General features: G+C 40.7%; 1 protein-coding gene across 2 annotated transcripts in view; it reads left to right on the top strand.

Moving 5' to 3' along the window:
* LOC106089640 (semaphorin-2A-like) overlaps window positions 1-15,108 on the top strand; it is a 358,068-nt gene that overhangs the window by 298,144 nt on the left and 44,816 nt on the right. For both annotated transcript variants that reach the window (XM_059369195.1, XM_059369194.1), the window contains exon 9: window positions 13,601-13,829. In XM_059369195.1, coding sequence (XP_059225178.1) covers window positions 13,601-13,829 — 229 coding nt within the window. The remainder of the gene's footprint in view (window positions 1-13,600; window positions 13,830-15,108) is intronic.

Below are 15,108 nucleotides of genomic sequence, written 5' to 3'. Positions count from 1 at the left end.
CGTCCGTCCGTCCATCTGTCAGTCTGTCCGTCTGTCCGTCCGTCTGTCCGTCCGTCTGTCCGTCCGTCTGTCCGTCCGTCTGACCGTCCGTCTGTCCGTCCGTCTGTCCGTCCGTCTGTCCGTCCGTCTGTCCGTCCGTCTGTCCGTCCGTCTGTCCGTCCGTCCGTCTGTCCGTCCGTCTGTCTGTCCGTCCGTCTGTCTGTCCGTCCGTCTGTCCGTCCGTCTGTCCGTCCGTCTGTACGTCCGTCCTTCTGTCAGTCTGTCCGTCCGTCCGTCTGTCAGTCCGTCCGTTTTCGAAAGCACTGCACTCTAACTTTCGAAACAATATAGCTAGACGCTTGAAAGTTTGAACGAACCCTTCCAATCAGTGTGAATCGGTTGGGATTATAAATGGGCTTTATGTTTTGGCACATCTGCCATATAAACCGATCCTGGATCTTGACTTCTTGAGCCTCTAGAGTGCGCAAGTCTTCTCCGATTAGCTTAAATTTTGTTTTATTTTGACTTCCAACAAATCGGCCACGTATCGTCTAAATCTGTTCATAACCTTATACAGCTCCTCCCATTTCGGATCTTGATTTCTTTAGCCGCTGGAGGGCGCAATTCTTATCCAATGTGGCTTAAATTTTGCACCAAGTGGTTTGTTTTGACTTCCAAAAACTGTACCAGGTAGGGTACAATATAAAACGATTTTAAATCTGGACTCCTTGACCCTTTAGAGGGCCCATTTCTTTTCCGATATGTCTAAAATGTTGCACTCAGCCAAGTATAGTCTAAATCGGTTTATAACCTGATTTATCTCCAATAATCAATAATCTTAATAATCTTTCTGTGATCTCGACTTAGTGAGCTGCTAGAGGGCGCAATTATTATCCGATTTGACTGAAATTTTGCATGAAATGTATCGGTTTGACCAGCAATAACTGTGCCAAGTATGGTCCAAATCGCTCCATAACCTAATATAGCTCCTGTATAATCCGATCTTGGAATTTGACTTCATGAGCCTCTAGAGGGCGCAATTCTTATTCGATTTGGCTTAAATTTAGCTATTTGCTAAATTTTTTTATTTTGACTCCCAATAAGTCTGAAATCGGTTCATAATCTGATTTAGCTCCAATATAAACCATCGGTAGATAGGTTTATATACTTCTTGAACCTCTAGAGGGAGCAATTCTTATCCGATTTGGCTGAAATCCGCTTTGTTCTCCAATAGCCAAACGAAATATGGCCCAATCGGTTCATAACTTAGTATAGCTGAAATAGCATAGCATTTCTTCTCTATTATCCTTTGTTTGCCTATAAAGAGATATCGGCCAAAGAACTTGACAAATGCAATCCATGGTGGAGGGTATTTATCATCAAAAACTTGGAAAATTGCTCCAATTCCTCAAAACGCAAAGCCCAAACCCCACTTTTGGGTATTTGATATGTTTTAAGTCATATGTCTCCTAAACACATGCAAAAAATCTTAAGCACCATACAAAATTTTCTTGGTGGCAAAGTTGTTGTAAATTTTGTCACCAATCCAAATCATGCATCAAAATAAAAATCAAAATCGCCAAAATTTCCAAAAAAAAAATTTTTTGGAGTCAAATCCCCGAAACTGGGATGGTTATTGTAAACCTCAAGCAGAAGGATTTTTCGTATGGATTTTTGAGCACTATCCAGCAAAAAGAATTTTGGAAAGCGGACCACAAATGAAGGTTTGGCAGCACGTGCAAGTTTTCGAAATACGGCGGTGACTGGGCGCCTCTTGGTACAATCTTTAAGTTTTTGAGAAACTACCAAGAGGCGCCCGAACCCCCTGGGACCTTGAAATTTTGGATATGATCTCGTTAACACCTCTAACCGTTTTAAATTTCAAAGAGATATCTCGACTCGTTTTCAAACGGTATATTTTTGGTTCGTTCTTCCTCTCTATTGTCTCCTTTACCATCCGTTCTCTATTCTGGCTATTAAGTCCTTGCATCCGTCCATCGGTTCCATGAATTCAGAAACTTGGGTCAGGCAGCACTTATTTAAATAAGAAAAATTTCTAATACTTACCTTAGAAAGCGTATAGAATATGATGATACTTGCAGCATTTACCAATAAAGCCGGGGAGGTGAATTTTTTTGGTGGCCTGAGATTTAAATCACTCAGTCAATAGCCAGCAAACGACATCCGTCATAACTTCTTTCGCAGAGCTATAAATCATTTCTCTGATAAATCCAAGAAGTTTGTTTTATATTGGTCCACGATTTGATTTCCTCCCTAACCTTTTAAATGATTTGTCTTCTTAAACCCTTGACTAGGATGGGTTAACTTTGCTGCTGCTCGAATTTGGCCTTGTTTTTTCCATAAAAATATTTATAAAACGTTTTAGCTATTTCATATACCCCCTCATCCTCTCTAGATATTTATTCAAAACTTAGGAGCATATGAATATATACTACCCATGGCTAAACTAAAGCAAAACTTTGCTGTTTTGTATGCATGTTTAAGCATGCATTCTATGTCATATTTGCATGCAATCCTAAAAAAATGCAAAAGCAAAAAAAAAAAGAGGAAATGCAAGAAAGTTTTATGAAAAAGTAGAAGAAAACCTCTAAAAACTACTTGAATGCCATATAAGCATAAAAGAAATCTCATACTTGGTGGCATGACAAAATTTGCATGTGTATTCATAAAACAAGTAAAAAGGCGTTAAGTTCCACCTTTCGTCATAATCCGGTGAAAAAGCCTAATTTATGCCCCTACACCAGCTATATTGAATTATGGTCCGATTTGGACCAAATTCGGCACGAACAATGAGTGGTCTCACAAATACAATGCACTGTTTAAGTTGGCAAAACTGTATTTTGGTTTACATGGCAGCTATATTCAAATATAGATCGAACTAAACCATATATTGCAAGGATATCAAAAAGTTTAACATAGGTCACTATGCCAAATTTCAGCAATATCGGAAAATAAAAGCGCCTCTTATGTTGCCAATACCTCTATTTGGGGCCATTTTGAACACAGATTTCGAAGGGCCTAACACATCTCACTGTGCCAAATCTCATCGAAATCGAGTAATAAACGCTGTCGGCAGATCGGTATATGTGGCAGCTTTAACCAATATAAATGGATCAGAACCATATATGGCAAGGATGTCGAGAAGCCTAACACAGCTCACTGTGTCAGAGATATCGGGTAATAAATGTGCCTATGGGGCCAAGACTTTAAATCGAGAAATCGGTCTATATGGGAGCTATGTCCAAATCTCGACCGATCTGGGCCAAATTAAAGAGGGATTTTGAAGGGCCCAACACAACTCACTGTACCAAATTGCGGCGAAATCGGATAATAAATGTGCCTTTTATGGGCCAATGAACTTCAATCGAGAGACCTTTCTATATGGCAGCTATATTCAAATCTGAACCGATCTGGGTCAAATTGAGGAGGGTTTTGAATGGCCCAATACAACTCACTGTCCCAAATCGCGGCGAAATCGGATAACAAATGCGCCTTTTATGGGCCCAAGACCTTAAATCGAGAGATCGGTCAATATGATAGCTATATTCAAATCTGGACCTATCTGATCCAAATTGCAGAAAGATGTCGAGAGGCCTAACACAATTTTCCATCCCAAATTTCGGTGAAATCGGATTATAAATGCGCTTTTTATGGGCCCAAGACCTTAAATCGAGAGATCGGCCAATATGATAGCTATATTCAAATCTGGACCTATCTGAGCCAAATTGCAGAAAGATGTCGAAAGGCCTAACACAATTTTCTATCCCAAATTTCGGTGAAATCGGATTATAAATTCGCCTTTTATGGGCCCAAGACCTTAAATCGAGAGATCGGTCTAAATGGCAGCTATATCCAAATCTGGACCAATTAGGGCCAAATTGAAGACGGATGTCGAAGGGCCTAACACAACTCATTGTCCCAAATTTCAGCAAAATCGGTTAATAAATGTGGCTTTTATGGGTCTAAGACCCTCATCAGCGGATCGGTCTATATGGGGGCTATATCCAAATCTAGACCGATCGGGGCCAAATTAAAGAAGGATGTCGGAAGGCCTAACACAACTCATTGTCCCAAATTTCAGCAAAATCGGCGGATTGGTCTATATTGGGGCTATATCAAGATATTGTCCGATATAACGGATCTTCGAACTTATTTGCTAATGGACAAAAACGAATCTGTGCAAAATGTCCGCTCATTATCGGTATTTTTATACCCACCACCATAGGATAGGGGGTATATTCATTTAGACATTCCGTTTGCAGCACATCAAAATATCAATTTCCGACCCTACAAAGTATATATACTTCTGATCGTCGTCAAATTCTAAGACGATTAAACAATGTCCGTGTGTCTGTCCGTCTATCCGTCTCTCCGTGTGTCCGTCTCTCCGTCTGTCCGTCCGTCTGTTGTAATCACTCTACAGGCTTCAAAAATTGAGAAATTGAGCTGAAATTTCGCACAGATACGTCTTTTTGATGCACGCTGTTTAAGTTCTTGAACGGGCCAAATCGGCCCATATTTAGATATAGCTGCTATATAGACCGATTTTCCGATAAAGGGTCTAATGCCCATAAAAACTTAATTTTTCATCCGATTTTGCTAAAATTTGAAACAGTGAGTAGTTTAAGGCCTCCCGATATCTGACCTAAATATGGATTATATCTGAAGATATTTAAATATACCTACTATATAGACCGATCTGCCGATAAAGGGTCTGAAGAGGATAAAAGCTTTATTTGTTACCCGATTTCGCTGAAATTTGCAACAGGGGGTTATTTTAAGCCTCCCGACATCTGATCTAAATATGGATTAGATCGGTCCTTATTTAGATATAGTTGCCATATAGACCGATCTCCCGATAAAGGGTCTGAAGTCCATAAAAGCTTCATTTATTACCTGATTTCGCTGAAATTTGAAACAGTAAGTTATTTCAAGCCTGATATAAATATGGTTCAGATCGGACTATATTTGGATATAGCTGTCATATACACCGATCTCCCGATAAATTGTCTGAAGGCCATAAAAGCTTCATTTTGTATCCCATTTCGCTGAAATTTGGAACAGTGTGAAGTTTCAAGCCTCTCAACATCCGAACCGAATATGGTATAGATAGGACTATATATAAATATAGCTGTAATATAGACCGATCTGCCGATAAAGGGTCTGAATCCCATAAAAGCTTCATTTATTACCCGATTTTGCTAAATCAGGTCAAAATTTTGTAATGTTTGGGTGAAAATTGTGGCGTCAGCTTTAAAAGGCCATCTCGGATGAAAGATATATATGGGAGCTATATCTAAATCCGGACCTATTGTTGGTCAAAATCAATGGTGTTCATCCCTCGATCAAAAAGTTACCTCTGCAAAATTTTACGACAGTAGGACAACAAATGCGACCTGCACTTTGATTACTAGAATACATTGACAGACAGGCGCACACAGTTAAATCGAATCAGGAAGTGATTCTAACCCCATCGGTATGCTTATAAATGGATCTAGCGCTTCTCCTACTTAGCGTTGTAAACAAATGCACAAAGTTGTAGTACCCTGTACCACAGTAATGGTGCAGAGTATAAAAAGAATATGACCTTAACTCGTGTTAAGGTTTTACCACCCATCCACTAAGTGAAAGAGGCCGATACATAACCAATACCGGTCGTTAGTACTGCTAATACCAAATGGCATTAAACGAATTCTATGCTTCACTACATAAGTCAATAGTTTGTTTAAATCGCTCCAATAGCGACTAGAGTACCTTCGATATCGAACTTTCTTTTGGTTTGAGTTGTTAAATCAAGAATCTCTTCCTATCCATCATGTGAGACCCTTTCCCAAAGCATCTTTTCTGCTTTATGAACACGTATAATACTATTTTGCCATCACACATACTTATGTATATGTAGAGCTGATTGCTTGAAAAAAAAAACAACATTGCAAACGACAAACGTATTATAAGAAAAATGTTAGAAGAAGAAGAAGAACAACAACAAAAAATATTAAAATTGCATAACCGTTTTGTGTGTGGCGGCACCATGAAACAACCGGAAACGGAAAGCTCATAGTTGCATTGTGTGGCGACAATAAAACCATAGCATTGAAGTGTTTTGCATGTTAGAGTTTAAATGAAATATTTAAATGCAATTCACCAGAAACACCAAACAAAATAACGACAAAAAACGAAAACATAAAAAAATATTGCCAACATATACAATTGTTGTTTAATGATGTTGTTGGCTTTTTGGCGTATAGCAAATTGAGGTGTTGACTTTTGATTGTTTCTTCCTATTGTTTCAAGTTTCTGCAGGAGGTAAAATGGTGAAGGAAAAAAAGCGAGAAATAAAAAAGAAAAAAAAAATTCAAAAAGAACCTGTCGGAATTCTTGCCAGGTCCTTATAATAATGAATAAAGGTACCTTGGGGAAATTGGTACGGTCAATGTCGAACTGGACACAATTCAGAGTACTACTCAGAGTAAGACTTAGACTTAGATACATTGGACTGCCCAAGTTTAAAAGACATAGATAATTACATAGACAGTTGTCCCCTTCCAAAAAGGAAATCAGCCCAAGAAAAACCTTGGATGATCGGGGGAAAGGAGGCCACCGCAGCGCAAAGGTTAGCATGTTCGCCTATGACGCTGAACACATGGATTCGAATCCTGGCGAGAACATTGAAAAAAATTTTTATCTCTGTTATCCGCCTATATTAGTTTATGGACCGATTTGAATCATATGCAGCACAGTTGTTGTATATCATAACAAAACACGTCGTGCAAAATTTCATTCCAATAGGATAAGAATTGCGCACTCTAGAGGCTCAAGAAGTCCAGACCCCAGATCGGTTTATATGACTGCTATATCAGGTTATAAGCCGATTTGAACCATACTCAGCAGAGATGTTGGAAATCATAATAAAACACGTCATGCAAAATTTCAGATAAATCGGATAAGAATTGCGACCTAAAGGGCATGAAGTCAAGATCCAAGATCGGGTTATATGTCAGCTATATCACATGGACCAATTTGGCCCATTTACAAACCCAACCGACCTACACTAACAAGAAGTATTTGTGCAAAACATTCAAGCGGCTATCCTTACTCCTCCGGACAGAAAGACCGACAGATGGACGGAAAGACTGACGGACGGACGGACGGACAGACGGACGGACAGACGGACGGAAAGACTGACAGACGGACGGACAGACGGACGGACAGACGGACGGACAGACGGACGGACAGACGGACGGACAGACGGACGGACAGACGGACGGACAGACGGACGGACAGACGGACGGACAGACGGACGGACAGACGGACGGACGGACAGACGGACGGACAGACGGACGGACAGACGGACGGACAGACGGACGGACAGACGGACGGACAGACGGACGGACGGACAGACGGACGGACAGACGGACGGACAGACGGACGGACAGACGGACGGACAGACGGACGGACAGACGGACGGACAGACGGACGGACAGACGGACGGACAGACGGACGGACAGACGGACGGACGGACAGACGGGCGGACAGACGGACGGACAGACGGACGGACGGACAGACGGACGGACAGACGGACGGACAGACGGACGGACTGACAGACGAACGGACAGACGGACGAACAGACGGACGGACAGACTGACGGACGGACAGACGGACGGACGGACAGACTGACGGACGGACATACGGACGGACGGATAGACGGACGGACAGACGGACGGATAGACGGACGGACAGACGGACGGACGGACAGACGGACGGACAGACGGACGGACAGACGGACGGACAGACGGACGGACAGACGGACGGACAGACGGACGGACAGACAGACGGATAGACGGACGGACAGGCGGATGGACAGACAGACGGACGGAAAGACAGACGGATAGACAGACGGACGGACAGGCGGACGGACAGACGGACAGACGGACGGACAGGCGGACGGACAGACGGACAGACGGACGGACAGGCGGACGGACAGACGGACGGACAGGCGGACGGACAGACGGACGGACAGGCGGACATACGGACGGACAGACAGACGGGCGGACATGCCCAGATCGACTTAAAATATCATGACGACCAAGAATATACATTATTTATAGGGTCTTAGCAAATATTTCGATGAGTTACAAACGGAGTGACAAAATAAGTGTACCCCCATCCTATGTTGGAGGGTATAAAAATGATCCACATTAGTCCATATTTCGACACAAATGTGAGTATGGTAGTGAAGTTATAATAAAATAGGATGATGAATACATCCATGGTGGTGGTTATCCAAAGTTCGGCATGGCTAACCTTAATGGCCTTGAACTTATTCTCTAATAAAATGGGCAAATTCTGTGACAGCAAATTCGTACAGCTATTTCAGCTAACAAAACCTACCAATTTCGGCCGGGCCGAAACTGGGGAACCCACCACCATGGATTCTGCTAAAATATGGGAGCTATAGCTGGTTATAGACCGTTTTGGACTGTACTTGGTACAGTTGTTGAAGTTCATAACAGAACACTACACGTCAAAATGTCAGCCAAATCGTATAAAATTCGTGGCTTGTAAGGGCTTAAGAAGTCAAATCGGGAGATCGGTTTATATCGGAGCTACATCAGGTTATAGACCGATTTGGTCTATACTTGTCACAGTTGTTGAAAATCATTACAGAACACCACAAATATCAGCCAAATCGGAAAAAACCCGCGGCTTGTAAGGGCTGAAAAAGTCAAATCGCGAGATCAGTTTACATAGGAGCTACATCAGGTAATAAACCGATTTAAACCGTACTTGGCATAGTTCTGGGAAGTCGTGACAGTACACTATGTGCAAAATTTCAGCCAAATCAGAGGAAAAAAGCGGGTTCCAGGGGTTCAAGAAGTCATTTGAAGAGTTCGGTTTATATGGGAGCTATATCAGGGTCTTGACTGATTTGTATCGTTTTTAGCACAATTGTTGGAAGTCATAACAGAACATTATGTGCAAAATTTCTGCCAAATCGGACAAAAATTGCAGCTCCCTGGGACTCAAGAAGTCAAATCGGGAGATCGGTTTATATGGGAGCTATATCCAAATCTGATCCGATATGGCCCATTTACAATCCCCAACCACCTTCATCAATATTGAGTATCTGTGCAAAAATTGCCAGCGGCTGGCTTTACGCGTTCGACCGCTATTGTGATTTCGACAGACGGACGGACGGTCGGACGGACATGGCAAGATCGACTCAGAATGTCGAGACGATCGAGAATATGTAGGGTACTAGATCAACATTTCGAGTTGTTACATATGGAATGACTAGATTAGTATACCTCCATCCTATGGTGGTGGGTTTAACAAGAAACCGTATGGAATATAAACAACCTCTGAGACACACATCTTGATTTGCCTCTCGGTCACCATCTCATTTAAAAACATTCTTTGCGCATTTTGTTTTGCAACGTTTAGAAGGATAAGTGTTTTACCCACTGTGAAGTATACTGATCAAATCACTTTTTGTTACGAATTAGCCATGCCCGTCTGTCTGTTTCACTGCCAGTATGTCTGTCTTTTTCTAGAAGACCCACCAAACCCTGTTTTAATCTTCTAGCACTGCTTAAATGCCAAGGTTGGCAAAGCAGTCGTAGTTTTTGCTATATAAGCTCGCACCGCATATCCTCGTCAGTTAGTCCTTTTCCTCGACTTACTTTAATCACTGAGTTAAAATAGGTACATGAATATTAAATGGTTTATCCTACTAATATTAAGTTGTTCTTATTTCTAAGGTAGCATTTTAAATTCAACAAAATTTGAGGTTTAGTAAATTATTAACGACCTTCAGCTTAAAAATAAACTAGGCATTCATTGTTGGTTAGTAATACCTACTTTCTATTTATTTTAAAAATCTCATCGTCATCTTCATATACATATTTGCTCCATTTTCACAAATTTCCGGTTTAAGCCATGCTGCAGGTGCTTTAGGTTTCATTTTAGGGTTTTTTGTCTTCTTTTGGATGCCATAATAAAAATGTACTCTCACATATCCTTCCGCATACAATCCCTAAAGGTTTATTACACTACACCGACTAACACCATTGTACGCTATGTGGTACACGCTGTATACCTGCATGCACATACATATGCATGGGCGCATTTTTTTTTTATTTGTATAATGGGATGCAATTTTATCTGGATATTTTTATAACCTGAAACAATATATGGTTAAATGTAATTTTAAATGTAATATTTCTCTTTTGTGGGTGTTTTGTGGGGCAAGACTTAAGAAGCAGATTTTCAGTTAAGGATGCTCATTTTTAACAAGGGCAAACTAAACATAGGTTCTGTTACAACATTTCAGCAAGAAATTGTTTAACATAATTATAAAGCACAAAATTGAGGTAATTTTAAAAATTAAGATGATACTTGAATGATGAATATGAAATTTGTATGGCTCAGTTTATTTGGTAACTTTGTTGTAAAAAAAAAATTAGATTCGAAAAAATTTTCCCCAAAGAGGTACACTGCGGGACGCCGTTCGGACTATAAAACAAGTAAAAAGGCGTTAAGTTCGGCCGGGCGGAACTTTGGATACCCACCACCATGTAAAGCACCTTTCATCAAAATCTGTTGAAAATTGCATACCTTATGTCCCATAGCAGTTATATCGCAATATGTTCCGATTTGGACCAAATACTAATAATTACACGTCAATGTTCAATTGTGTATAACGAAATATTGATCTTTTTAGTTGCTATATCTATAAATAAACCGATCTGAACCGTATACTACACGGATGTCGAAAAGTCTAACATAAGTCACAGTGTCAAATTTCTGTTACATCGGATCAAAAATGCGCCTTTTATGGGGACTTTAAATCGAGATATCGGTCTACATTGCAGCTATATCCAAATTTGGACCGATTTGGGCCAAGTTACAGAAAAATGTCGAAAAGCCTAACACAACGCACTGTCCCAAATTTCGGCGAAATCGGACAATAAATGCGCCTTTTAAGGACACAAAACCTTAAATCGAGAGATCGGTCTATATAGCAGCTATATTCAAATCTGGACTGATCTAACCCAAATTGAAGAAGGACGTCGAAGAGCCTATCACAACTCGCTGTCTCAAATTTCAGCGACATTGGACAATAAGTGCGGCTTTTATGGCCCTAAACCTTAAACCGAGAGATCGGTCTATATGGCAGCCATATTCAAATCTGAACCGATCTGGGCCAAATTGAAAAAAGATGTCGAAGGGCCTAAGATAACTCACTGTCCCAAATTTTGGCAAAATCGGATAATAAATGTGGCTTTTATGGGCCTAAGACCCTAAATCTGAATATCGGTCTATATGGCAGCTATATCCAAATTTGGACCGATCTGTGCCAAATTGATGAAGGATGTCGAAGGGCCTAACGCAACCTACTGTCCCAAATTTCAGCAAAATCGGATAATGAATGTGGCTTTCATGGGTCTAAGACCCTAAATCGGACGATCGGTCTATATGGGAGCTATATCAAGATATGGTCCGATATAGCCCCCCCATCCTTCGGTGGTGGGTATAAAAAGGTCCCTCATCATTGAGAAACTTGAACTGGAAAGCACACATTGATGTGTGAGAATTTGCCCCTTCTCGGTTCCTGGTGGTAATGTTCTTCCTAAGGGTAATGTTCTCATTAGGGGAGGGATGGCACCTCAGAAATTTCGACTTCTCAGACAGACTCAAATATGGCTTCCAAATTCGTGCTGCACTTCAAAATCCCTTTAATTGACCCTCATATTGCCATGGCCGGTAAATATGAACCCTTTGGAGGGTGTTTTGGGTCTGGGGTGGCCAACGGCACTTTGCACTGAAAAAAGATTTTAAATTCGTTTTTTATTTCCACGGAAATGAAGTTCAGTATACGGGGGTGCTTTAGGGCGTACCTCAAAACCCTTGGCACCAAAATTGGATATCAAATTCGTTTTCTACTCTCAAATACCTTTCATTTTAGTCCCATATTGTCATAATGGGTCAAATAACCCATTTAACGTATCTTTCGGAGGAAAATCGCCACCTAGACTTGAATGCAAATTTTAATGTCATATTCGTAATCTACTCCCAAATACCTTTCATTTGAGCCCCATATTGAAATGAACATCCAATATGTCTGTTGGGGTTAGGTTGGGGGTTGGGCCGGCCCGATGGATACTTAGATTCAAATTTTTATACCATACTCGTGTTCTACTCTTCAATAGCTTTCATTTGATACCTGTATTATCCCGATCGGTCCACTTTTGATTTTGGGTTGTGTTTTTGGCATAAGGGGGAGCGTCCGTCCCCCTTCCGGGGTGGCATGACCCCTATACTTCGATCTGATTTTGTTTGCCAGATTCGAAATCTACTCCCGAATACCTTTCATTTGAGCCCCATATTAAATTGAAAGTCCAATATGTCTGTTTGGAGGAGTTTTGGGGTTGGGCGGCCCGATAGGTACTTAGATTCAAATTTTAATACCATATTCGTATTCTACTCTCCAGTACCTTTCGTTTGATTTCTATATTGTCCCGATCGGTCCACTTTAGATGTTGGGTTGTATTTTTGACATAAGGTGAAGGATCCGTCCCCCCTTCAGATACGGATAAATTATATAGCCTATGTTTTTTTCCAGATCAACCTACACAATATTCGAAAATTTCGAGAAAATTGAGAAAATCAGCCGTTTTTCAGTCTATACGGAACAAACAAACCTAGTCCCATATATCCGTGATTGGCTAATGTCCCCATTTTGGGCGATTTTGTGGGGGTGGGGTGACCCCCTATACTTCGACATGAAATTGTGTGCTACATTCGTTATCTACTCCCGCACACTTTTCATTTGATACCCATATTGTCCCATATTGTCAAATAAACCTATTTTAAAGGGTTTTGGGGCTGGGCGGTACTTGGACCCAACATTTATTATGAAATTCGTACGCTACTCTTGAATACCTTTCATTTGAATCCCATATTGTCCCGATCGGTCCACTTTTGATTTTGGGTTGTGTTTTTGACAAGGGGGAGGGTCCGTCCCCCCTTCCGATACCGATAAATTATATAGCCTATGTTTCCTTCCAAATCAACCTACACAAAATTCGAAAATTTCGAGAAAATCGGTTTAGCCGTTTTTCAGTCTATACGGAACAAACAAACCGAGTCCCATATATCCGTGATTGGCTAATGTCCCCATTTAGGGCGATTTTGTGGGGGTGGGATGACCCCCTACACTTCGACATGAAGTTGTATGCCAGATTCGTTATCTACTCCCGCTCGCTTTTCATTTGATAACCATATTGTCCCATATTGTCAAGATCGTCGAATAAACCTATTTTAAAGGGTTTTGGGGCTGGGGCGGCACCCCAGTTACTTGGATCCAACTTTTATTATGAAATTCGTACTCTACTCTGGAATACCTTTCATTTGAATCCTATATTGTCCCGATCGGTCCACTTTTATTTTTGGGTAGTACTTTAGGGGCAAGTGGGAGGGTTCACCTACCGATTTCAAAAAATTATATAGCCTATATTTCCTTTCAGGCCAACCTACACAATCTGTTTACCAATTTTTTAAAGTTTAATAAAATGTTATTCCCTATTTTTTCTTACAGGTAAATTCAAGGAACAAGCCACCTCCAATTCAGCATGGCTGCCAGTGCTTAACTCCAAAGTACCTGAGCCACGTCCCGGTACATGTGTAGAGGACACCACTGCTCTGCCCGATTTAGTGCTCAATTTCATACGCAAACATCCCTTAATGGACAAAGCCATCGATCATGAATTTGGCAATCCAGTGTTTTATAAACGTGATATTATCTTGACCAAATTGGTTGTGGACAAGTAAGTATTTGGCCTTTATGTGGCAAAACATATTTCTTAGTTTTTTTTTTGTGGACTTTCTTGAGTGCCGTAAGGAAGCAATGGAGAGCAATGGTGCAAGGGGTTTTTGTATGTATGTGTGTGAGGTTGGTAAGACCAGCTAGCAGGAAGTGTTCATGTTTTTCCGCTCCTCTCTCTCTCTCTTTCTTTCTCTCTTGAGATATTTATGGCATAATATTTTAAACAATGACTTTGTGAAAGCAACAACGTGCTGGCCAAGAGTCTCCAGTAAGTGGTCGTCTCGTTGAAAAATCTCAAGTTCTTGTTCGTTTGCCAAAAACTGTAAAACAAAGTTATTTACCACAAGTATAAAAACATTTGAGAGAGCAAACAAACAAACGAACATGAGACCAGCAACAACAATAACAAAAAGGTCAATAAGTGGACATTCGGAATAATAATAATGGCCGTAGGACCACAAGAAAATTCTAAGAAGTTGAAATGAGTCCAATTTTTTTGTTTTGTTGAAACAAAATAGCAATAAATTAGAAGTACTAACTTTAGGTTTTTTTACTTAGGAATTTTTGGGAATATTTTGTTTTTTGGTAAGCCTTTTAGGAAAATAGGGAAGAAATTAAGTACTCGGATTTAATTTTCCCTAAATTTAGAAAAAAAATAAAACCAGTAAAGAGAGGCAAAAGTTGAGCGAGGCCGACTATATAATACCCTACACCACCGAATGTACGTACTACTTTTGATATATGGAATCTATGTTAAATTTATGGCTACTACAGCCTTAAAGAGCCATATGGGATAAAAGATATGTATGGGAGCTATTTGATTCAATTTTAATGAAATTTTTCACACGTATTGGGACGTCGTATCAAACATCGCGTGCTAAATTTTGTAAAGATCGGACCAAAATTGCGGCTACGACAGCCTTAAAGGCCGTATCGGCTGAAAGATACATATAGGAGCTCTACCTAAATCTTATCCGATTTTGTTTAAATTTTGCACACGATCCGGAACGTCTAAAAAACATGTCGTACTATATTTTGTCAAGATCGGATTAAAATTGTAGCGACTACGTTCTTGAAAGTCCACATCGGATGAAAGATAAATACGAGAGATGTATCTTAATCGGATCCGATATTTTTATACCCACCACCGAAGGATGGGGGTATATTCATTTTGTCATTCCATATGCAACACGAAATATCCATTTCCGACCCTAAAAAAGTATATATTTGTGATCGTAAAAATCTAAGGCGATCTAGCCATGTCCGTCTGTCCACCCGTC

This window comes from Stomoxys calcitrans, chromosome 5 (assembly GCF_963082655.1).
Source record: "Stomoxys calcitrans chromosome 5, idStoCalc2.1, whole genome shotgun sequence".
Taxonomy (NCBI): domain Eukaryota; kingdom Metazoa; phylum Arthropoda; class Insecta; order Diptera; family Muscidae; genus Stomoxys; species Stomoxys calcitrans.
This window is presented reverse-complemented; position numbering and strand designations above follow the sequence as displayed.